Source organism: Monopterus albus, unplaced genomic scaffold, assembly GCF_001952655.1.
Source record: "Monopterus albus unplaced genomic scaffold, M_albus_1.0 scaffold19.1, whole genome shotgun sequence".
Classification (NCBI taxonomy): domain Eukaryota; kingdom Metazoa; phylum Chordata; class Actinopteri; order Synbranchiformes; family Synbranchidae; genus Monopterus; species Monopterus albus.
The window spans coordinates 3,335,705-3,359,461 of NW_018127899.1; the positions used below are offsets into that span (position 1 = coordinate 3,335,705).

Sequence of the window (23,757 nt, forward strand, 5' to 3'; positions counted from 1 at the left end):
ACCTATCTCCTCATTCTTCAATGTACACCATGTTTCACACCTCAGAGAGGGGGTTAAGCTTTATGTGGCCCTGTGCCTGAAACATGTCTAAATACTAATCCTGTTAATAATAAACTGATTAACCAAGGACAGTGATTCAAAGAGGTGTGCTTGGAAACACAGGTTTGTCCCTGCACATGGTTTTACAGGTTTGTGTAAAACCTGTAAAACTGTCTGAGACAAAAATCATTGTAACCTCAGGCTTACAAACATGTTCACACACTGTGCTTGCTTAGTTTTTTGACATTTACTACTGTGAGCTTATGGACTTTTGTCACATTTATGTAAGCAGAGCTTTGTAAGAGAGGGTAGGGATGTTCAACTTCCGACCAGTCGGCATCTTCAGAGCCACCTGCACTGGCTCTAAAGATGCTGATTGGTCAAAAGTTGAACATCCCTACCCTCTCTTACAAAGCTCTGCTTACATAAATGTGACAAAAGTCCATAAGCTCACACACAAACCTGTACAACAGATCACTGGCACAAACCTGTTTCCGCACTCACTTTTTGAATAAGTTAATATTCCACACTGTCAGCTGGAGGAGGTCCTATAGGATTCTCATATCTTCTGTCATCTTGACTTCAGTACATGTAACAACTCTCCTGAATCTGAACCAAACAAAGACATGTTCACTTCAGCCCGTTGGTACGTGTGGATTTCTTGTTAAGCACCAGGTCCCTGAACAGCAGATCTGATTCACAGACAGAAAACAACCAGACAGGTTCCAGGATATACTGAGCAGTTTAAAAAATATGTTACATCACAGAAAAGTCTCACAATTTCAAAAGTCAGCGTACAAATGGTTTCTTCCTGATGACACTGACGGACAGAGCTGTGATGTCACAGTAGTGCTTTGCCTGACATTTCCCAAATCTCTACAGAAGATTCTAAAATCAGCAGAAAAATAGCAGATATTGGCAGATTTAATTTGTGAAGTCAAAATTTCAAATATTGATTTTTCAATATAACAATTAGTAGTTGAGGCCAGTCACAGTCCCTGCTGTAACAAGTTGTGATCACTTCACCTTTCCACAGTAACATGTGAGGTCACCAGTTTCCGTAGAAGAGGCGTCGACTGACAGTGTGTGTGTGGTGTTCACTGGGCTTCAGCTCAGTGTTTTTACCCATCAGCTGCATATGACTCCAGGTTCAGGTTGAGCTGCTGCATCAGTCAAAGCCTCCTGCTGGGATCACAAACCGTGAGGTTGCCACCTGCTGCACAACTGGACTAATGACAGTGATGTGTGGTAACAGAGAACATCACCCTACAGCTACTGGTCTTTCTAGTTCTAGGTCACATCTCCATCTGCTCCTCAGTCCACACTGTGCTTTCCTAGACGGTCACATGAGGAACATAAATATTTAAAGTTCCGTCCTGTGACCAAACACATTTGGTTTAAATTCAAAATGCCTTCACACTGGAGCTTTGCATAAAGTAAGAAAACAGCCGATTCATCTTTCACTGTCCAGCTACTTAAATAAAATGTATAAATAAATTAGGTTTCATGGAGCAAGTTCCAGATGCCTTGTTTATAGTCAGTGGAAACCTGACAAGGCAGAGCTGCAGGAATCAAAGTCAACACTAATGGTGTTTTAGGGGACTTTTCCTTTAAATCAACATGATTGCATATTAATACATTTCCATGAATTAGTCAGTGAGCAGAACCCCCTTTGTCTAAAATAAAACCATAAATCAGTCTGTTCACAGTGTGTGAATGCTCATCATTCACACACTGTTCAGGAATATTAAAAGCTGCTCTCTGGTCTCCTGCCTGACCAGTTTTAAGGCAATGTGGAGCAAACTTGTGACAAACAGTTATACAGAGCCTGGAGGTTCTTTGGAGGAATATGACTGACTGAACCCTCTGATGAATCAGTCACTAACAGAACTCATCTCTGTCCAACTCCTCCTGTTATATTAACATGTTTTACCCCCTTACTTCACCCTGGTACATACAACTAGAGAAAACCAAAGTCAATGAGGACATGAATTGACCTGCTAACAGACCTTCCAGGCTCTGTAAAACTCAGTCAGCACCAATTAGTTTTTTGCAGTTGGGATGTGAAGTGTTGCTCATTGTTATCTGACACGTCAGCTCTACACAGCCTGCTGTCTGTCCAGAGTGGGGCTCGTCTCCTCGGCCTCCCCTTCTCTCTCCTGGTTCCAGTCTCGGAGGCCCTCTGGTAGACTCGTGTCCTCCTCGAAACTCCCCGTGCCCTCCACAAACTCCTCATATGTGGACTTCTCCTTGAACGGCCGTGGGCCCAGCAGCTCCAGCATGTCCGCCTTATCCAGGACTTCCTTCTCCAGGAGACGCTTCCCCACCTGAGGACAACATCACAAGTGAATTCTGGTAGTCATTCCTCCCCACTGTTGCCAAGTGCTGCTCAAGGGGGATTTGTTGGGTTTTCCCTCTGTAATAATAATAATAATAATAATAATGTCTAGACCTTTACTTTGTGATTTGGCGCTATACAAATAAAATTTGATTTGATTTAGTTTGTCGAAACATAAAATACCTGTCCTGAAAAAGAAAAAAGACTCCTTGCTCCAGGAGCCATTTAGTGAAACAGTGAAACCTGCAGCTCCGAGGTCAGGTCAGGTCAAACAGCTGCATCTTTTTCAACAAACATCTGCATAAAAATATTATCTTTCCATCTTGTGAATCATATGTGCTGAAACAAACACCATATCCACACCGACCAAACAGCTGTTGTGGTTCAACACTGAATTCTTTGTGCTCACAAGTCTACACGCTGTACAAACCAGCTCGCAGTCACAATGGTCACACAACAGAAAATCAGCAGTGACAGCAAGACAATGTTTTCATTTGTTTAGGACTGGATCCAAATACTCAACTACTCATTCACTGGATAGATAATCAGTTTTTAGTTTTAGTATTCGAATATTCAAGACGGCAAGAAACTTCAGTGCAGTCTGAAAACGAAGAAGAAAGAGAACAGGACAGAGACAGCCTGGACCGGTACATGTCTGAAAACACTGGAGCAAATTCCTGGATCAGTAGTTCACAAGCAAAATGTTAAGACATAGAAGACGCCTCTTTACTGTTGTAAGGTAGAAAGAGAACAAGCTAACGTTCATCAAAACAAACCTTTCTGATCAAATAGCGTACGTGCAGCTGTGAAATAAAAGTAGTGAAACAGCCACGAGACTCACCATCTCCACCAGGTCCTTCTTGTCCTCAATGAGCTGCAGCGTGTGGGCGTACGCCCTCTCCACCAGCTCTCGGACCTCCTTGTCAATCAGCTCAGCCGTCTCCTCACTATATGGTTTCTCTATGACCATCTCGCCCTGCCGGGGCAGGTCGAACGACACCTGGCCCACCTTCTCACTCATCCCAAACTGCACCACCTGATAATCAAAGAGAACATCACAACAAAACATCAGATGCTCTTTAAACTGTCCGACCATCCTGTCACCAAAAGGGTCACACCGGTGCTGAGTTATATTTAGAACAACAAGAACATTGATAGATCGATGCTCATTATACTTGTCATACATTTATTTCTCTTAAAGTGCAAGTCAGTTTGGATGTGTGGCCCACAACAGCAACAAAACAAGTGTCAGACATGTGGACCCTGTCCAGGTGAACCTGTCTCACAGAGCCCACCTTACAACCATCAGTTGTCCGTTCTGATTGTAGGAAAATAATTTAATGGCTGAATTGTTTTAGCCTTACAAGGGGGAGCATAGCCAACAATGCTAGATGAGCACAGGGAGAGATTTCTCTGGAGTTTGAGATGAGCTCTGAGAGACGTCCTTCATCCAGCAGAATATCACAGATATACTGCTGGTGTGTAGGTGATCTGTTCTCCAGTCTTCATGTGTGTCGAACCAAGAATCATGAGTCCAGATTTTTTTCTATCTGCACTAAACCCCGACCCTCAGGTGTGCGTGCTGTACCTGAGCATAGGCCGACTGCGTGACCTTCTTCAGGTCGTCCTGGGCTCCGGTGGTGATCCGGCCTAAGAAGACGTGCTCGGCCACACGGCCTCCCAGCATCATACACATCCTGTCGAACAGCTGCTCTCGGCTGTACAGGTACTGCTCTCTGGGCAGGTACTGAGCGTAGCCCAGACCCTTCCCCCGCGGGATGATCGACACCTGAACGCACACAACAAGAACACACAACTGTCAGAGACTGTTTGTCTCCCTGTATCAGACTGGTAAGACACACTGGTTGTGTGCTAAACCAGATCTAAAGCAGCTCTGCTCTTTAGCCAGTCTTTGTTTTTGGAACACCAACTACACCAAATGAGCTCTAACCAGGCTGGTGTTGCTGTGCACTGCTGGATGTACTGACGGCCGTCACCGCATCACTGGGACGCTAAAGAATTCTTTAAAACCTGTCCATTTTCAGGCAACTTCTGAAGCATTCGAACCCCAGGATTATAAAAACAAACTCAAAACCATAATGGGATATTCAGTCATAATTATGAGATCCTCCATTTTTCATAGTTTTTAACCAGCCCACAGTGGCTGCTGCTCTCCCTGGGCTCCAACTTGTTCAAAAGACACGTTTAAAATTTCAAACATATTCAGTCACGTAGTAAAAACTAAATGAAATTTTTGAATGAAATTTCTTAAAATTAGAAATCCAGGTTACTTCTTTGATTCCCTGATGAAGAGCAGTCCCTTCAGATGATGCTCTAAAAGTAACTAGGTTTGGAAAAAATTTCTTAAACATTGTGTCAAATAATGATGAAGCTGATCTGGATAATCCAGTTGTTCAAATGAGAAACAGGGTTGATGAATAACAGCAGAGTATAAGTAGGAGGAACTGCGCTCTTTAAGTGTGTACTCGGAGTTATTCACTGTTGAGATTAAATTCCACACAAAGACTGGTTTGGTCCAGATGACAACACAAACACACCACAGCAACAAGCTCAGACGTGCTGTAACACATATGGATCAGAGTGTGTGTCAGTGTGTGCGTCGGTGCACCTTCAGCAGTGGGTCGGCGTGTTGCAGGAACCAGCCCACAACGGCGTGTCCGGCCTCGTGGTACGCTACAGTCTTCTTCTCTGTGGGCTGCAGAACCTGAGTCTTCTTCTCCAGACCTGAACACGAACACACACACACACACACACACACACACACAGGTCTGAGACCAACAAATAAACAGATATCCAACAAAACCAAACAGATGATAAATGCACTGGTGTGATATTATTTTACAACATATTATGGTCTACAACCAAAAACAATCTGATACTGGGCCAGTGTCTACGACTGTCAACGGCTCTGGGTTGTAACATACGACACTGGCAGGGTCTGAATTTTTCTGAAAAATGACTTTTTGTCAAAACTATAGCCAATCATTTCTTGATGTGTCAATCATTTCCCTAATTTCTATTTGAAAATCAACACAAGAAGAAGAAGAAAAACTGTCGACCAGTGTAATTTTTCTCTGAACTGATGAAAGTAACACATTTGACACGAGAGTGGTCACAAAGAGAGAGGCTGCAGTCCAGGACGTGGCTGACCTCCAATGACCCGGTCGATGGCCTGCTCAAAATGTCTGCCGTTCACGGCTGGGTCCAGGTGTCTGGCGGCGATCAGAGCTGCCTCGTTGCAGACGTTAGCGATGTCAGCTCCTGACAGGTTCACAGTGGAAAAAACACAGTTCAGAATACTGACAACACATTGGTTTCGGCTGACAAACTGCTGCAGGTACCAGCGCCTCAAACTGATGCTGATGCTTTCTGTTCATTCCAGTTCCCCCTTTCTCACCCAGGGGCCCAGCTACTGGCAGGAGGTGAACTGCTGAACATCTAATGTTTCATGTTCACTTGGTTTTAAATCCAAACTATTTCCAACTAACAGAGTTTTGTATCTTTAGGTTTAACATAACAGTGAAGAGTAAACAGATAGAAAGTAATGTCTGTTTCTCTGCTGATGTCACATGACAAACACCGAGCATCCACAGCTACTGATCAACTAAACTGCTGTTTTCACTTCTCCTATGTGTTTCGTGAACACAAAAAAAACTGTGACAGCTTATGTAGCCGTGACCTACCAGTGAATCCTGGTGTTGCGGCGGCCATCTTCCTGGCAAGAGCGTCTTTGTCCAGGCTGGGGTCCACTTTGATCGGTCGTAGGTGGACTTTAAAGATGGACGCCCTGCCTTTAATGTCTGGAGGACCTGAGAGGAGAGAAGGAAAGACAAACTTAAACTCTTAATTTGTTTTTGATTTTTTTTCACTTAAAAAAAAGATGCAAACTCATTACACCTACTTTGAGATAAGTGATCAGGGCCTGATGGTGTTGGGGGATTAGTTAGCCTCTCAACAGTGGCAAACAAAACACCAGAACTATTGATAATGCTGTCGATGATGTCAAAGAGCTCTGGCCATTGGGCCAGTTATAACGTCTCCTTCCATTTCGCAGGGACGTGATTTATTCATTGGCTTCACACCAAGATAGTTCCATGGAGGACTACTACTTACACATTTATTGTGAGGCAGAGAACCCTCCTGTTTCTTCTTAGTAGCCTTGTTAGTGCTAATTAGCTGGGAGTAGTAGTAGTAATAAAGGGTATTTATGAATCAGTTACTTAATGTGGAAAGAAACAAAAACATCTGAAGTTTCCTGAGAACCTCTGTTTCTTCAGAGTCAACAGCAGTGGGCTGGTCAACAGGTACACCTGTATGCACCTCAGTGCCAGACTTCCACGTTAAGCTCAAAATGTTTCAGTTTTTGGTGAAATTGTCAAATGTATAGATTCAGATATTTGTTTATTATGTTAAAGGTGATCTTGTCCTGGACTACATCATATTCAGAGGTGTTCCTAATATTCTGACGCTGTATGTAGCGATGTATGTAGCTGGGGAGGACAAAAACACAGACACACCTCTGAATATAATGTGGTCCAGTACAAGCAGCCCTCGTGTCAGTATGTGAGTCAGAGAACAAAGACAGCAGTGATCAGCTGAGTGCGTTGGACTCTACCGATGTAGATCTGTCTGTCAAAGCGGCCCGGTCTCATCAGAGCAGGGTCCAGGATGTCAGGTCTGTTGGTTCCAGCCAGGACCACCACGTTGGTGGCCGTGTTAAAACCTGCAAACACAGATAATTAATGCCTCAAACATCAGAGCAAACCTGAGGACTCAGATGTGTCCCGCAGCCTACCGTCCATCTCCACCAGCAGCTGGTTCAGGGTGTTCTCCTGCTCACTCTGACCACCAAAGTTCCCTCCCCCTCTCTTCCTCCCCACAGCATCAATCTCATCGATGAAGAGGATGCAAGGGGCATTCTTCCTCGCCATGGCAAACATGTCCCTCACCTTAGGAGGACAGAGACCCTTCAGCTTCACTACAACATGACAGTTCTCCTACATGATCCACACAAACCAGTTTTTGGAGAAACTGAAGAAGAATCTTATTCATTGTTTATGTTGAGCTGTTTGCTAGACAGTTGGTGTTACTGACAGTTTTGATCTGGACAAATGGCTACTACAGTTTATCTCCAACGCAGTACTGAGGGTTACTGGTCATGACCAAACGTCCCCCACAGGCCTCTGGACCAACACACGCCTGATCTGGTTTCCTTCACTCACCCGAGCCGGACCAACGCCAACAAACATCTCCAGGAACTCGGAGCCATTGACGGTAATGAAGGGGACGTTGGCCTCTCCGGCTGTGGCTTTGGCCAACAGAGTCTTCCCCGTCCCAGGTGGACCAGACAGCACAGCCCCCTGGGATACCACACAACATGGTGTAGCACAAGTCACCCACCAAATTTAACACTACTACATTGTTTGGTTAATGATAAATAAGAGTAAGGTCTTTTCACATACAGAGCAACACAAATAAACAAAACGAAATAATGATTTTTTTTCAGAGGCAATGTAAATGAACCACCTACATTCAAACCAAACATAACACGAATATGGAAAGTGAAGTTCTAAAAGGTCACACTACCAAAATCCACATCAAGCGACGATGACCTGCAGGTGCTGGTTCTGCTAAACACAAGAAGTGCATCCTATACTGATAAAAAGGCAACTTGGAAAGTTTCACTGTTTGGTGCAAAGGCTGAAACTGTCAGTGGGACAATCTGAGGAGCCGCTGCTGATGCCACAGCACTCAAAGAGGCAGAGGGGCAATTACAATGACCCAGTCAACCCAGAATGGCACTTGGCCGTATGTCAGAGGTGAAACATATATACGCCACTTTAATAAATGAATCTGACAGGTGCACTAAGCACTTACAGCAAGCTGCGCTGTGATTGGTCACAGGTGGTTCTGTTGCCAACGAAATAAATAAAAAAAAAATTTACACTTTATTAAAGTCTCTGCTTCTGTCAGGACACTGCAGCAGTGCCCTGATGCCCTGTGTGTTTTCTATTTACCTTGGGGATCTTGGCTCCAAGGTCGTGGTACTGCTGCGGGTTATTCAGGAAGTTGACAAACTCCAGGATCTCCAGCTTGGCTTCCTCGCAGCCAGCCACATCCTTGAATTTCACATCGATGTTGTTCTTCATCATTTTGGCCGTGGTCTCACTCATGCTGAAGGGCCCGCCCCTCCTGCCACCAAGACCTATTCCCATTGGTCCTCTTCGCACGGCGAAGAGCAGGAAACCAGTCAGCAGCAGGGTGGAAATTATGCTCATCAGGAGAGAGCTGGGAGAACAGAGAAGGACCTCGCTTCATATCCTGCTGGTGTTTAAGGCATCTCCCCAAATATAGAAATATTTCTTTGAAACCTTTACAGGACTAGAAACGTGTTTGTCTGTTAAACCCACCCGTCACTCTCGTTACTGTAGATGACAGTGGCTCGGTGCAACGGCTCAAGGTTGAGCTCCACATTCGCTATCTCCAGGTTCCTCTCAAATGTGTCGACGCTGCCGATGTTGAACCAGACGTAGCGCTGGAGGCCACAGAAAGAGCCAGAACATCACACTACTGATTACATTTATGGCTTCATTTTAAGAGTTTAATTATTTTCTCCCTCAGCTTCTGGGTGATAGGATGCAACATAATCACAGGTTTTCTGCCAAAGTGTAGAATTACTGTGGTTATTTCACATTGGAAATGTCTATTTTTTTTTTATTTTTTTTTTTTTACTTTTCTCCAATTTGTGAAGTGGGCAGGGCTCAGATATGTACTTCAGTCAGGAATCAGTAACATTTGAATCAATCTGATTGAGCCACACCTACCTTGTCCTGGTGCAGCAGATTAGCTTTTGACAGTTAAATATTTAATAATGCCTTAAATTTGGTTTTAGAGTAATGTTATAAAGAAATACTTCACATTTTCAGAGCCTCTGATGTTACATTCAGACAGGTAACAAATGAAAGGACAACACAGGTTTGTCCTTCCATTTGTTACTGTTGGTCTGTCTTTTGCAAAATGATACAAATAATAACACAAATGTACAAATCAACTAAAAATTTGATAAAAACCGTCCCTCACCGTGTCAGTGTCGGCTCCTGGCACCAAAATGACCCTGACATACTGTTTGTTGACAACCCTCCAGCCGCTCCACCTGGACAGGAAGAAAACAAGAAAAGACAGGTCTAAAATATTTTTGCATAATTTATAGTCTTTGCAAATGATGAACTTGATTAAATATGTACTTGTTTAATTTTATTTCAGTGACTAATGTAAACACTCGCTACAGAACCACATTTTCAACAACGCTGTGTTGGCAAGGAACAAAAATCTGGTTCATCTTTTTCTGCAACGTGACAACATCCAGCAAAGCAATGCACATCCCTGGTGGATGACTTTGTAATGTGAACACCATAGTTCTGTTGTTTACCTCGAGATCTACAGGACCAAAGATAAACATGTTTCTGTCATGATAACTTTCCAGAGTTGTACGATCCTGTCTGGGAGGATTATAGAGCAGCGGGCTGTGTCTTTAAACAGAACTCTGTTCCTCCAACTAGACATCATGACATCAGGAAATGGAACAACACTCCCCCACCAACACAGCCACCTGGGTTGTTTTAAGGTGAAATTAGCCTCACCATGCCTCTGGCCAGATAGCGGTGGACAAACTCCTTCCAGCTGATCTCTCTGCCACTGTCTCTGAAGTACAAGTAGAGCAGAACTGAACTGACTCCGGCCACAGTCACCGCCATGTAACGGAAATCCTTCTCATCCCAGGGGAAGTCACCCTGAAGGCAGCAGAGAGGTGAACAGGTAAGCAAACATTTAGCTGACGGGGACCTTTACTGGGCTGCAAACGGTAGGCAAAGACAGGAGACATCTTGGTTCCCACTTAAGATATAGAACCAGTTTTTGTTTCTTTCTTTTATTTTGTACATTCTAGATGAATACTGAAGACATCACAACTATATGAAATTATGTTAGTAAAAAAAAGTGTACAAAAAACATTTGTCTTTTAGTGTCACAAACCTTTTGCATTCGACTCCACCAGTCCTTTTCTCCTCCTCCTCCTCCTCCTCCTCTCTTGTGGACACCCGGCCTTCCTCGATCTCCTCCTCGTCCATCTGAAACTCACATATTATTGGTTGTACTACACTTGTGTCAGACCAAACAGGCCTTACTCTCTGGTTCCTGTTTTGTTACAAATTTTCCTGTTTTGCTTTCAAAAAGAAAAAAATATACATTTATAAATATATTATTTTTTGCCAGTTCTGCTGTTTTACACTATTAATCCAGTTGCACAGACACCAAAACCTGCAAAATAACATAAAAAAAGGAGTGCAACATTCTGCAGCCTCCACACAAATAATGTCTACACTGACCACCTTTGGTCACACCTCTCAGTTGGCTTATTTATTTACCATCTTAAATGTCACAGCAGTTTATTTCAAAGGTTTAACGTGTTTGTCATATGCACAGTAAGAAAACGTGTTTCCCTTTACAATGAAATTTGACCAGTTTAATTTAATTATGCTTCCAGTTGTTGTTTCTGCTGCTGTCTGAAAATAAATACAAGTGCATGTACCTGCTGACCTGACTGAAAACAACATTTAAGCATGAGCATGGTGAATGCAGGTAAAAACCATAACAATTTACATCAAAGGGAAAAGGTGAAATCACACAGGAACTGTGAAAATACTGGAGCCATATCAATCATGATAATAATATGGATATGATTTATCTTAGCATCATCAGTACAGGAAAATCCCAAATGTGTGGAGAAGTGAACCAAACATAACATAGGCCACAATAGCAGGAGAAGAAAACAGGTTCTATATTTAAATCCACAATGAGCTGATGTTTTATCATCTCAAAATTTCTGACCATAAAATGAGAATTATGAAAATATTTTATGGCCTTACATTTTAAAACTCAATTTGAACACCTTGTAAGACTGAATTAGGATGTTCAGACACCCTGCATCCAATGACAGCCTCGCTATCATGCACTGTACTCTGCTGGGGTTGCTGTGCACACCCTCCACCCTGCAGCTCTCACCTTTGGGTGCCGTGGAGCACAGTCGTTGCTGAGCTGACTGGAATCTGTGACAGGACAGGAAGGTTGCTGGAGTCCCATAAGCGTTCTGGAAAAGACAACAGAACCCATATAGACAACCACAACCTGAGAAGGCCTGAGGAAAAACAGCTGATGATTCTAGTTTACATGACTGACAGTCAAATGTATCGTCGGAAACGACTTTGTTACATGAATATCAAATGTATCTAGAACCCCCCCCCAAGTGTCATTCCCAAGGTCTGATAACGCTAACTAGCTAAAGTTACTGCTGTGTGGTCCACATATAATACGTCTAAATTTAGTTGCAGTAGATACTTTTCGGTGGATGGGATTTATGCCGAATTAAAAAACAGATTATAAAAAGGACAAAGATATCTTTACTTGAGTTTTAGAGGGTATGCTATCCTGTGGGTAGCCGAACAACCCAAGAACTGAAGAATTTTGCAGCTGGATGTAGCACGTTGTCAGGCTAGCTAGATAACCGTGACACAAACCAAATGTTTAAGTCTTAACTTAGTCCAACTTCCAAGTCACGTGAAGAGGAAATTTGGATCATTAAATCACTCACGGACATCTAACTTTTAGACATTCTTTACATAACAAATACTCCAAAAAACCTCCACTTCACTTACCAAGGCAGCGGAGCTCCGGTGTACAGTTGTGAAGACCCGTGCTGCTCGGGCTCCTCCAGCACGGCAGACAAACAATGCGGCCGCCGAGAGACGCCTCAGCACCTGAGACATCCTCCGTGTGCTGTCCGGGCTTTTAGTCAAAACACAACACCTTTCTGTTTATTATCTACCCGTGAACTTCATCATATAACCGCTAAGCTAAGTGTTATTGAGCAACATGAACGTGAAATGCTAAAGGGAGGCATATGTAAAAGCACCTGTCTAAAGTTATTGCGAAAAGAAAAACATTTATTAATTCTAAAATTAAGTGAGTCAGAAAAAAAATCCTCTTTACTACAGAGGAAGATATGCTAGTAACTGGACACTTGTGAAAGAATTTAACTTGTTTAAAGACGTTATTACATTCAGGCATCTGAACGGCCAGCAGTGCGTCCTCACAGTTTACCTTCCCTCTGATAGGCTATTCCAGGTTATTCCAGGTACGTATTTCAGAGGTTGGATCACCAACCTTCAAACCTTGACCTGGAAAAGGGCTCAGTGCTAGACCCTCAAGGGCCCCAAAACACCCAGGTTTACTCCATATTATCTGTGTTTACATCATTTGATTCATCTCAAATGGAAGGAATTGGAGGAATGGAGGACTTTAACAGGTCCTCCATTGTCATGTAGAGTAACTGTGTAGTTTTAAGACCATTTTTAAAAATGTGTAATTGTCTGTTTTAAAGTTGTTTTGTTAAATAGCTACCATGTTCTTTCTGTTTGTTAAGTACACTAATTAACACACAGGAAACCCCAAACCCTATTTTCTTGAATCATCACTTGATTGTTCAGTGTACAAGATGTCAAAAACAATGAAAATGCATATTATGTCTGCCTTCACAAACCTAAAAATGTCGAGTTCACTATCACAGAAAGCAAATATTCATATTTTAGAAAGTAACAGCAGTGAATTTTACTTTAAAGGGATTTAAATGAATACTCACATCTAACATCCCTCACAATTTGCCTGAGCACTTTCCCCCTTGACCACCCAAAACCACATTTTTAATTTTCTATCATATAAGACCAAGAAAAGCAGCTTCAAAATGATTAAGAAATTATCAAATATGATTAAGTGAAACAGAAAAATTAAACCAACTTTGAACTGTATTTTCAGGACTTTATACTGATGGCAAATTTTATAAAATGTTTATTATCATAATCACTTACAAATAATACAGTTTTGAATAGGTTTGTCAAGTTTTTAAAGTTAGTTTTACGGAAAATATATTAAACAGATTTTAAGGTTACAAGAACTTCACTTGATCATTAGCAGTGAAGTCTATGTTGTCCATCTATAATAATGATGATGTAAATCAACTGTACATTTATAAATATGAAACACACTATTCTATAATCAAATATTTCAGACTCAACAGTCGTTAATAAATTAGCAATTGAGATCAAATATATAAAAAAAGAAAAAGAAATGAAAAGAAAAAAACAAAAGTTAACCTGGCTGGTCCAAGTCTGAAATAACTCCAACTTGTACAATAAATCTGTGACAGCAGAAGTACTCTCCATCTCTGGCTTCAGGGTATTGGAGCTGCAGCCACTTGTCCTTTCTCAGCTTCCTCTGTAGGTGCTGTAAGAAAAGCGACTCATCAGCAGAGGGAGGTGAAACCTCTGCTCTGGGTCATTGATGTTGAACACAACCTGAAACACACACAAAGCCGCTGATGGTGAGAAAACCTGCTGCTTGTTTGCACCTAACTTAAAGAGCATTAGTGCAGGCTGCACAGGGCGGCTTGTTTCACTCCCTCATGTTGTCTTTCATTTCTGAGATACTATGATGCACATTACTGTTGCAACAAGGCCATTTCACTGATATTCTACCATTAAAATGCTTCCATGCAGATCCTCTCTGATGTGTCGGGTTTGGCGACACCTTGTGGTGAGCAGTGGTCACATCACGTGTTTTCATAAGCAACTAATGAAACTGATTGATATTCATTTGTAAGCTTTTAACAAATATTTTTATTTTCCATTTACATACCAGTTGTTTACCAACTAGATTATTTGATTCACTTGTAAAATCTTGTACTACTTCAGTCTTATTGTCCACTTAGATTGTTGTCCTCCACAGTTGGAGCACAGCTGCTCTACCTAATGTCTGTTCAGGCCAGAGGGTCCAATAAATGACAACCAGAGCTTTTGCTTATCAAACTGCCTGCAAGTAAAAATATTTTAAGATGATACTTTCTATGAGCTCCAAATAAAATCATCTGAATTTTGTCTGGTTGTGTACCCATCATTAAGACTTTGTTAAAGACGTACACTGTATCTGAAACTGACATCCTGAGTTCTGCAGAATCACTACTGGTAATTTGGATACTTAAAGTACATTGAATACTACTTTTGGTGCTACCTTTGCACTTTTACGTAAATAACATTTAGAATGCAGGACCTTTACCAGTGACAGAGTATTTTACCTTGTGGTATTGCTACTGTAAAGTACCTGAGTACTTCTTCCACCACTGACCTCGACATAGGGGTAGAAGCAGTTCTGACCCAGACTCTCCCAGTATGAACCGGTCTCAAAACGCAATTTGTACATGCCAGGGGTGAAAGCTGCCCGACTGATGAGTCCTGAGCAGCGGCCATCTCCATTTGTTGTCCTAAAAAAAGCAGTTTTAAGGGTTGAAGGGAGAGCTCATCTACAAAGTCATAGATTCTGATGCAATCTGTTTTCTTTTCTACAGGTGCAGCAGTGTAGTGATCGACCACAGGTTCGAACCCTACCCGACACTCAACATGTTCCAGATCATCATACTGGAGTCAAGTCGATGGAGGCTGAGGGCCATCCTGGCCGCAGGGACGCCGTCTCCGGTGTTCAGCACGTGGGTGGTCAGAGGACTAGACTCTGCTGCTGTCATGATCCACTGCAGAGGAGTTGACGGCTCAGCTTTGCCAGAAGATTTATTTCTGTCACAGTTACAGCCTCAAGTAACAAAAACTATAAGTAACTGCACTGTAATGGCAACAACACTAAAACACTGCAAAATGTCATGACCCCCATAGAGTTGTCATGTGAATGTGAGTCTGGCATTTTGATGCGTTCTACTTCTTGGAGCTTAAAGGCAGCTTATGGATTTTACATTTAAAATATAAATAAATATCAGTATATTGGTCATTGAAATCTCTTTTGACCTCTTCTGGATATAGAGGGACCACAAGAGGGGTCCCAACCCAAAGACTGAGAAACTCTGAAGCATTTTTTTGTGTAGGAAAACTGTCTAGTCAACAACAGCCACATGCAGATTAAAAACCAAAAAGTAAAAACTGCAGAGCCCTGACGTTCTGGTGGCACCTAACTTAAAGAGCATTAGTGCAGGCAGCAGAAGCCTCATGTCTCAGTAAGTTTCAGAGGAAACTTACCTCTGTCCAACGGTGCCTCTCTGCTGCAGCAAGTTCATTCAGGTCCCAAAACTTATGCAACCAGTTGTAACCGCTCTGCACACGCCCACTGCTCAGACACTTTACCCAGCATGCATGGCAAACAGAATTGGGGTCAAAGGTCATCCTGGGACCAATGAATCATTAAAACCAGTTGAGGGAGCAGTTTTCCTCCAGTAAACATGTGAGTCGCTGTTTGATTGTGATTGTTCATACATGATAAGGTTCTGTGTAACCAGCCTCAGTGGAAAGTTCTTTAATTATAGTTCCATTATTTAATTTAACTTTTTACAGTAGGATAAACAGGCTGGACGTGTTCTAAAAAAAAATGTCACAAAAGTGTCACCTACACAAAGCCAAGCTTCACTGCTCCACTTTCTCTCCTCCAAGGGCTGTTTTGATTATTTCCAACCTCTGACTTCACTTTGCAGAGGAACGGAAGAACCATCAAAATATATTACTTTTAATATTGGATTCGATCATAATGCCACAATAATCTTAAATACAAACAAAAATGACACAATCATAACTTTTATTATGCACACAAAACTCCAACCACACCTCAATTTTATGAAAAATATCTTTACTACACTCACATTGAAATAAGTTCAATTCAGCACTGAGAACAAACACAAAAGCACCAATAGCAGAAACTACAGTGACACTGAATGAAGCTCGTCATATTTCCAAAATGACCTTCAGTCACAGGATTTAATAAAACATTTGTAGCGCCATTTTTTGAAGTTTGAAATGTAAAGTATAAAGAGCCACTAGTGTACACATAAATAGTTCAAGTGTAATTGACAACTGAACTGACAAAATTTACATGAGTGCTCCTGACATATTTACAGTCCATCATGGGTTTGTCCGGCTTGGTGAAGACGCTAGAGGAAAAGTCTGTGTGTGTTTACCTTGGCAACAGTTTGGTGGCCGTGCTCTCCATAAACCAGGCACCAGAAATCTGGTGATCGTGGCCGAAAATCCAAGTAAATTATGATGGAATGACGAAACAGTTAGTGTTGAAAGTAAGGAACATAGTAAATATTACACAATGTGTATTTGCACAGGGTTAATTAAAATAGGCTAGTGTGCAGCACAGAATGGGACAATGGGAAGGCAGACTGTTTAAGCTGCTAAGCTATTCTATCTGCCCAACTGATAGTTGAACTTGTGCAAAGCCAACTGTTTTAGCTACTGAACTACTGACTAACCCAAACCAAACTATTTCAAACACTGAGCTAAGCTAACTTTAACCGTTTTATCTGCTACTGCAAACCAAACCATAAAACTGAACTGCCTGCTATAAATGGGACCAAATGTTTACATTTACTCATATTATCATTCCATGGTGAAAAATTTTTACCTTCCATTTATATAATTAGGTAATTTTTTTTAATCAGAGATTGTCCGTATTTCACTTTATAACCAGTTAAATAGTATAATTTAACCAGGATCTCATAAATAATAATAATAGGAAGGTCTAGACCTTACTTTGTAGAGTCTTGAGGAGACTTTTGTTGTGATTTGGCGCTATACAAATAAAACTAAATTGATTTTAATTGAATAAAGCCATGCTCCCCCAATCTTAACACTAAACCATAATGTGGTCACACGTAACAACAGGCCCAGTGAAATCAACATTGGCAAGCAGCTGCCAGCTGATGCCACACGAACTTTATTAACATAGATCTGACAGGATGATAAAAGACTTTTTAGGTATGGATGTCTAATTTGTTTATATAACTGTAAGTGTACAGTGTGTAATTATAATCATAAAATAAAGGGAAAAAACAAAAATAGCTGACTAAAATATATGAAACAAAAGTTCTGCAAAAACTCTGATATACTGTGCTTGATGAAAGCACAGACATGTAGTTATGTTCCATGTGTCAACAGCATGGAGGCCAAGCACATATGATTTTGTTGTCAGTGGAAAACTGAGAAGACACAACAAACTGACAGCGATGGGCAGATTCTGGTGTGGAGGAGACTCGGTTCAGTGTTCTCGTGTTGCCAATGCCTCTTCAAAGCGTCTTCCATCCAGTTCAAGCTTCTGATTCTGGAGAGCAAACAGAAAGAGAAGCGTGAAACAACACATCAATGAATCTCCAGGATGCAAACAGAGTCTACGAAATATGAAGAGTCATGTCAGAGAGCACATCAGTTCAAACTATTCCTTTTAAATTTGATATTAAATGCAGTTTAACTACAGTATGTCAGTTAAATGTAGTGTAATATTCTGTTATGATTAGCTTTTAGTAATTTTAACTAAAAGCTAAGGCCACCAGAAACACATTTAGAGATTCTACCCAGGTTTTATGGTTAAAGAAACAAATTCATCTCATCAACCAAAGAAGCTGAACAAAAAGTTTTGAAGTTTTCAAGAAAGTAATGGAGAAGTCCATGGGAAAATTGTATCTTCTTGTAGCACTGGAAACCTAATGCACAAATAACCCTCGGATATTAACTTCCCAGTGTGTAAACAGCACTTTACATCAGTGTTGACTGTGTTCCAAAGCTTACAGAAGCTGTTGGTCTCAGTTCATCTCACGGCTCTATGGAGGGCAACTTCCAGATACTTAAAAACATGCTGCAGATAGTTAATTCCCCCGTTTTTTGTTATGTTACTGTTACATGATTGCGACCAGGACTGTCTTCAAGACTGCTGCTGCATTTAAGGGCACTCTGACATACAGTACATCTGTGTGATGCTGAAAGACTCTCATACACTCAAACTTCCTTACATGCACTACCCTGATGATGACACTAAATCAAAAGTTAAGAGATCACTAAATATATTACAATTCATCTTCTGAGTACAATGAACGTCTTTACAAACATTTTATCCACTAGTTGTCAAGCTGTTTCAGGCCAATAAAAAGTAAACCATTTCCCTCTACGTGGTAGTGGAGTAAAAGTAAATGGAACATAAAATGAAAGTACTCTAATAAAATACCAGTACCTCAAAGTTGTACTTCAGTACAGTACTTGAATAAACGTATTTAGTTACTTGCCACATCTGTGTACAATATTTCAGCCTGGACACAAGTGGTGGGTTGGCTGAGTGACCACCCAGAGGTGGTGGTGAAGTTAAACTACAACTTCCCTGTGAGCTGTCAGTAGGACCCAGTGGGTTTGGGACGACTGCAGACAGCGTGGGGGAGTCAGGCAGTAAACAGACACCACCATGTCACTGCCCTGTGTTTACAAAAGCCAGTAACACCAGTTTTACTTTTTAATAGCCTAACAGCAGTAAAGTGTCTCATACCTGAGCTGCAGCATCACAGGTCGTCCTCCAGATCAGACTGATGCTGCTTTATCTGGAAACAGAAAACACACTGCAGTCAGCCTTCATTAATGCATCCTGCCTTCCCTCTCCTCCTCCTCATCACCGCAGCCTCAGCTCCACACACACATTTCTCCCCACAAACCATTAAAATTCTCTGTTCATACTAACGCACACAGACAAATGGTAATCACTAACACACTTATTCACAAACTTCCTCCTGTCGGAGGAACAATGCAGCAGATTAAGGGCCGGTCTGTTCCCTGCCTCCGCTCAGATTAATGAGGCAGCTCTGCTCTGTCAGCCAGGTAGGAAGCCTGCAGGCTAATTCTATATCATTATGTTTCCCTGTAAAGAAACAGAAAGACTGAAGGCACCGTTCCTTCGCTCAGCTGGTCTGCTGCACACCGGTGTGAATAAAAGACCCACGAGGCGATCGTAAACACGCCATCCAGCGAGACGCACTGTGACTGGTATGTAAAGTTGCATCAGCTCGACTCAGATACTCTGATGACAGTGGGTACAAGTGAAGGGGTGGATGGGGCGGATTAATGGTATCCCTTAAATTCACAGCAATACTCTCTTCCTTCCTTTTAAAGAAGCTGTTTCAGTTATTTCCGAAGCCAAACTGCCAGTAACACAAACACAACTACTTGTCTGTGCATGTCCTTTTTAAATCTCTGCCTGAGGCTAAAACAAGTAAATGATAAATCAGCAACTATTTTAATAATTTAAGCCATTTTGTCTGGCAATAATATAGGTTTGCCTCCCAGTTAAGATTTTCTGCTTTTCTGTGTAAATGAAAAATTTTGAGTGACTGTTGGTCAGAGACTGTAGAGGAGGTTACTTTGCCCTTTGATTGATTGATTTAACTATTTTATGACATAAAATAAACCAAATCAATGAATGAACTGAGTAACACATGTATGATAAACAGAGATGCAGATCAGTTGCATCCCTGTGCTGAGCGGACTGGTTGTCCACTAGAGGGCAGTGGTGCATTACCCTGGACAGTGGAGCTGCCTGCAGAGGGCGCAGTGAGGTGCGGGTGTAGTTAGGGGTAGCTACTGGGAAGTGTGTGTGGGATAGTTAGGCGTCCTGTGGGGTGGTGGTTGTTGCAGCAGTAGGAAGATGACACATTTAGCCTGTGGGGCAGCAGTGGAACAAGTACTCAGGTTCTTAGTTAAGTAACAACAGAAATATCCCAGGGTAAAAATACTCTATTAGAGGTAAAAGTCCTGCATGCAAAATGTTGTGTAAGTAAAAGTACCAAAGTATCAGCATCCAAATATACTTACATATTTAACCTATGGGGGGAGTTAGTGAGGGTGGTAGTAGTACAGTAGCATGTATTTACCCTGTAGCTGTGGGGGTAGTAGTACTGGTACTGCAGGGGCTCGTCCTCGCTGGCCTCTCCTGGTTCAGGACTTTCTCTCTCCAGGCTGCTGATTAGTCCATGGTGAGGAGAGTCCGACACACTGGGCTCCCTGCTCTGAGGGCACTCTGACACACACACAAGCATTAGGAGAGAGGGTGACATTACTGTAGGTACTGGGTACGTCCCAGTCCACTGGCTACAAGTAGTAAAGTGCAGACTTAAGAAATGTATTTCCATTGGCGACCTCCCGTGTCTGTTAAGACTGCAAACAAGGTTTAACAAAGGTCACTGGGACTTATGGGATTTTTGGTTCAGTTAAGGCTCAGATGCTTTATTGGTTTGATTGAATTTCATCATAAAGAACAAGTAAGTAGGATGAACTACTGGGTTTACAGTGGAACACAAGTAAACACATTCAGAAGGATTATTATCATTTTAAAAAGAGCTGAATATGCTTTAGAGACACACGGATCCACTGCACATAGAAAAGATAGAGGGCATGTGGTTATTTAGAATGCTTCAGGGAAGGAAAATGTTTTGCAAAATTTAGTTTGATTTATTTGACAGGACTGATACATACATATTGATTACTTTCCTGATACTATACTCATTCATCATGGGGCAGTCGCCTGGAATGTGTCTGGAGGAATTTCCTGCCATTTTAATGTATGTGAGCCCATCAGCTGTGTAGTGGCAAACAGCCATATTTAACTGCTGTAATAATCCACATCAAGGCAAGAAACGCTCAGCTAAGAAGAATCAACAGAAGGTCAGTCAAGAACTCTGTGTGAATCAGGCCTTCATGGTCAAACTGATGCTATTGAACCGTGGCTGAGGGAGACCAGCAAGAAGCAGAGGCACAAAGACTGGACATTAGACCAGCAGGAATTGGTCTGGTGAGTCCACACTAGAGATCGTTGGTTGTGCGGTGCCTCAGTGAGACACAGGGAAGGTGAACGACACATGGAGCAGGAGGTGTGATGGTGGGGGGGAGCTTTACTGTTCACACTGTTGGTGATTCATTCAGAATTCGAGGCACACGTAACCAGCATGGCCACCACCTGTGGTGAAACAGCACCCCATCTGGTCTGCACTTAGTGGGACCATCATGACCCATAAACACACCCCCAGGTTGTGTGAGGGCTGTGTGAGCAAGCAGGATCTCCCTATGCCAGGGGGCCTGTCCTCCACAGTCACTCAGCCTGCACCCAGCTGAGACGCTCTGAGCTGGGCCACAGGGCACGCTCCTGCTGGGGAAGCTTCCCAGGTGACTAGCTCACAGAGATGGCTGAGAGAAGAGTGTCAAGGCAAAAGGTGGATCATTTAAAGACGCTGAAATGTCAATACATCTTTGCTTTGTTTACATTCTTTTTCTCACTACCCCTTGTGTCATCTCCTCTCTCTCCCTATGCTTCTATATGCCACCATTACACATTACTAACTTTGTGTCTCCTCTCCCCCATAGTGTGTCCTCTCTCTGTCCCTGTACCTTTCTGCAGGTTGCCCTGGCCCTGGAGCTCTACATCTCTGATGAGCAGTCACCAGCCACATCGACCTGATCAGTGTTTGATTGTTGTGTCTTGTTGCTTTTCTTCTTTTGTCTCTCCTCTATCCAGTCACCCCAACCGGTCGAGGCAGAAGGCCGCCCACCAAGAGCCGGGGTCTGTCGGAGGTTTCTTCCGTTAAAGGGAGTTTTTCCTCCCCACTGTCGCCAAGTGCTTGCTCAAGGGGGATTTGTTGGGTTTTCCTTATGTAATAATAGTGATAACAGTAAGGTCTAGATCTTACTTTGTAAAGTGTCCTGAGATGACTTTTGTTGTGATTTGGCGCTATACAAATAAAATTTGATTTGATTTATTTCATAGTTGTGGTTTCAGTGTTGAACTATAATGTAGAAACCAGTAGAAACAAAAACAAAAAAAAAACACTGAATGAGAAGCTGTGTCCAAACTTTTGACTGCTTCGCATTCTCTTGTAAATGAGCAGTGTGTCTTTCATCAGTGAAAATGAATTCTACAGTTTTTAAAATGACTTTATAGGTAAGACAAAGACCTGCTAGCCAGTAGCAGGAACAACCTACTTCACACTGAAACATAACCAGTCAAAATGCTGGTCATACATAACCTAAAACCCCTCCACACTCTTACCCTCCATGTCTACAGGCACATCACTAGGTCAGTGCAGACTGGGCTTCCGACATGGAGCAGCAGCTTATGGCTCTCAGAGGTTTTCCTCGAGGACCGCAACTTGTCACTACACCGTCGAACAGACTTCTAAATTTTAGTGTTGGAAATGTATCAAATAAACAGAAGTAAAGAACATCACCATGTCACTTTGGATCATTTCCTCATCTTTTTATCCTTGCAAGGATTTTTTTTCTCTTTCAAGAGAGAAATAAAACCACCACACGCACACACACACACACACACACACGGTCGGTTGATGACCAGATAACTCCTGAGCACTGAAGGGGAGCTTATGAAAGGTTATGAGGCTGCTGTTTATCGCTGTTTACCTCGCTGTCATAATCCACGCTCCACTGGCGGCAGTTCTGTCATTGAACCATTACTCACAGATGCAGTGTGATAGCGGATCACATCTGATGGTAAACACACCGAGCCGCTCCGCATCGCCACACATCTCTGTGCGAGTCCCCCACAGATCATTTGCAATAATAAACTTCAGTTTAGAACTCAGTTGTTCTCTGGGTGGATTGGACCTGGATCAGACTGATGTATGAGGCTGATACTGTTCTTTTACTAACACTGGGGTCTCTGTCAGTGTCCACCGTCTCTGATGTCACAGACATGGCTTACAGGTTTATTAAAACCAGTTACAATCCAAAATCACCCCCTCTTCATCTGTCAACAGTTCAGATGAGCTCTTATGATTTGTCTATCAAATATAAACTAAATGGATTAACTATTCATAGTCAAACCCAAAAAACAACTCAATCTTTTCATTTCCATCTACAGTGTGTTGTAGAGGGCTGGTGCCCCGACTTTGCACACAGTGACAAAGTTCTTCCTGGGGTTAAACACCTGTTATCACTACCTTTGTCTTGGTCAAATACGTTGTTTTCAGTAATGGAAGTTTAATCTTTCAAAACGTGGAGTAAAATATTTGGAGCAATGGCCTCGATTCCAGACAGAAGCTGACAAAAGAAATGTCTGCCCCCAAACCTGGGTTTCCACACAGATGCATCATGTATTAATTTGTCATGTGTCCATGAAATGAAGGCACCCTAATGGACAGGGTGTCTCTACCTGAGCAGTCCTTCCTCTGCCTGTCCATCTTGTCCACACAGTCCAGCAGGCCGTCGATCTGAACCTTGATCATTGTCAATTCCTTCTTTATGGCAAGAAGCTCCGCCATCTTCACTGCAGAGAGACAGAGGAGAAGGGCCATAATATGAATACTGTATACGCCACTGCATTGACAAGAGTATATGGACAGAGTAATGCACTCAGGAGAGGCCACCCCTGTTTCTTTGTTCACAGCTGGAAGCTGCTAACGCAGCCTAATCTGCTGTTCCCCACTCCAGCTGGGG

General features: G+C 42.3%; 3 protein-coding genes across 6 annotated transcripts in view; all 3 read right to left on the reverse strand.

Annotated features, from left to right (window-relative positions):
- Positions 1-371: 371 nt before the first annotated feature.
- Positions 372-12,465, reverse strand: LOC109956377 (AFG3-like protein 1). Its single transcript, XM_020593429.1, has 16 exons — positions 12,109-12,465; positions 11,459-11,543; positions 10,430-10,524; positions 10,034-10,188; positions 9,479-9,545; positions 8,809-8,933; positions 8,416-8,686; positions 7,621-7,758; positions 7,194-7,347; positions 7,014-7,121; positions 6,082-6,207; positions 5,549-5,659; positions 5,007-5,122; positions 3,966-4,166; positions 3,219-3,413; positions 372-2,366 (listed from the first exon to the last, which is right to left on the reverse strand). The coding sequence occupies exons 1-16, from the start codon at positions 12,217-12,219 to the stop codon at positions 2,139-2,141; spliced, it is 2,286 nt and encodes a 761-aa protein (XP_020449085.1). The 5' UTR covers positions 12,220-12,465; the 3' UTR covers positions 372-2,138.
- Positions 12,466-13,344: 879 nt separating this feature from the next.
- Positions 13,345-15,632, reverse strand: LOC109956376 (5-hydroxyisourate hydrolase-like). Of its 4 annotated transcripts, none has more exons than XM_020593425.1 (4): positions 15,526-15,632; positions 14,890-15,072; positions 14,630-14,765; positions 13,345-13,803 (listed from the first exon to the last, which is right to left on the reverse strand). In XM_020593425.1, exons 1-4 carry the CDS (start codon positions 15,561-15,563, stop codon positions 13,714-13,716), a joined length of 447 nt encoding a protein of 148 aa, XP_020449081.1. In that variant the 5' UTR covers positions 15,564-15,632; the 3' UTR covers positions 13,345-13,713. The 4 variants fall into 4 exon arrangements, with proteins under 4 accessions (XP_020449081.1, XP_020449082.1, XP_020449083.1 ...); XM_020593426.1 differs by having other exon boundaries at positions 14,890-15,088; positions 15,526-15,608; XM_020593427.1 differs by having other exon boundaries at positions 14,890-15,029; positions 15,526-15,607.
- A 455-nt stretch (positions 15,633-16,087) lies between these two features.
- The window catches only part of LOC109956327 (RNA-binding Raly-like protein), a 36,003-nt gene continuing 28,333 nt past the window's right edge, over positions 16,088-23,757 (reverse strand). The window contains exons 5-8 of the mRNA XM_020593332.1: positions 23,474-23,587; positions 20,187-20,332; positions 18,812-18,863; positions 16,088-17,602 (exon numbers count right to left, since the gene is read on the reverse strand). Of these exons, the coding sequence (XP_020448988.1) occupies positions 18,825-18,863; positions 20,187-20,332; positions 23,474-23,587 (299 nt within the window). The 3' untranslated portion in view covers positions 16,088-17,602; positions 18,812-18,824. The remainder of the gene's footprint in view (positions 17,603-18,811; positions 18,864-20,186; positions 20,333-23,473; positions 23,588-23,757) is intronic.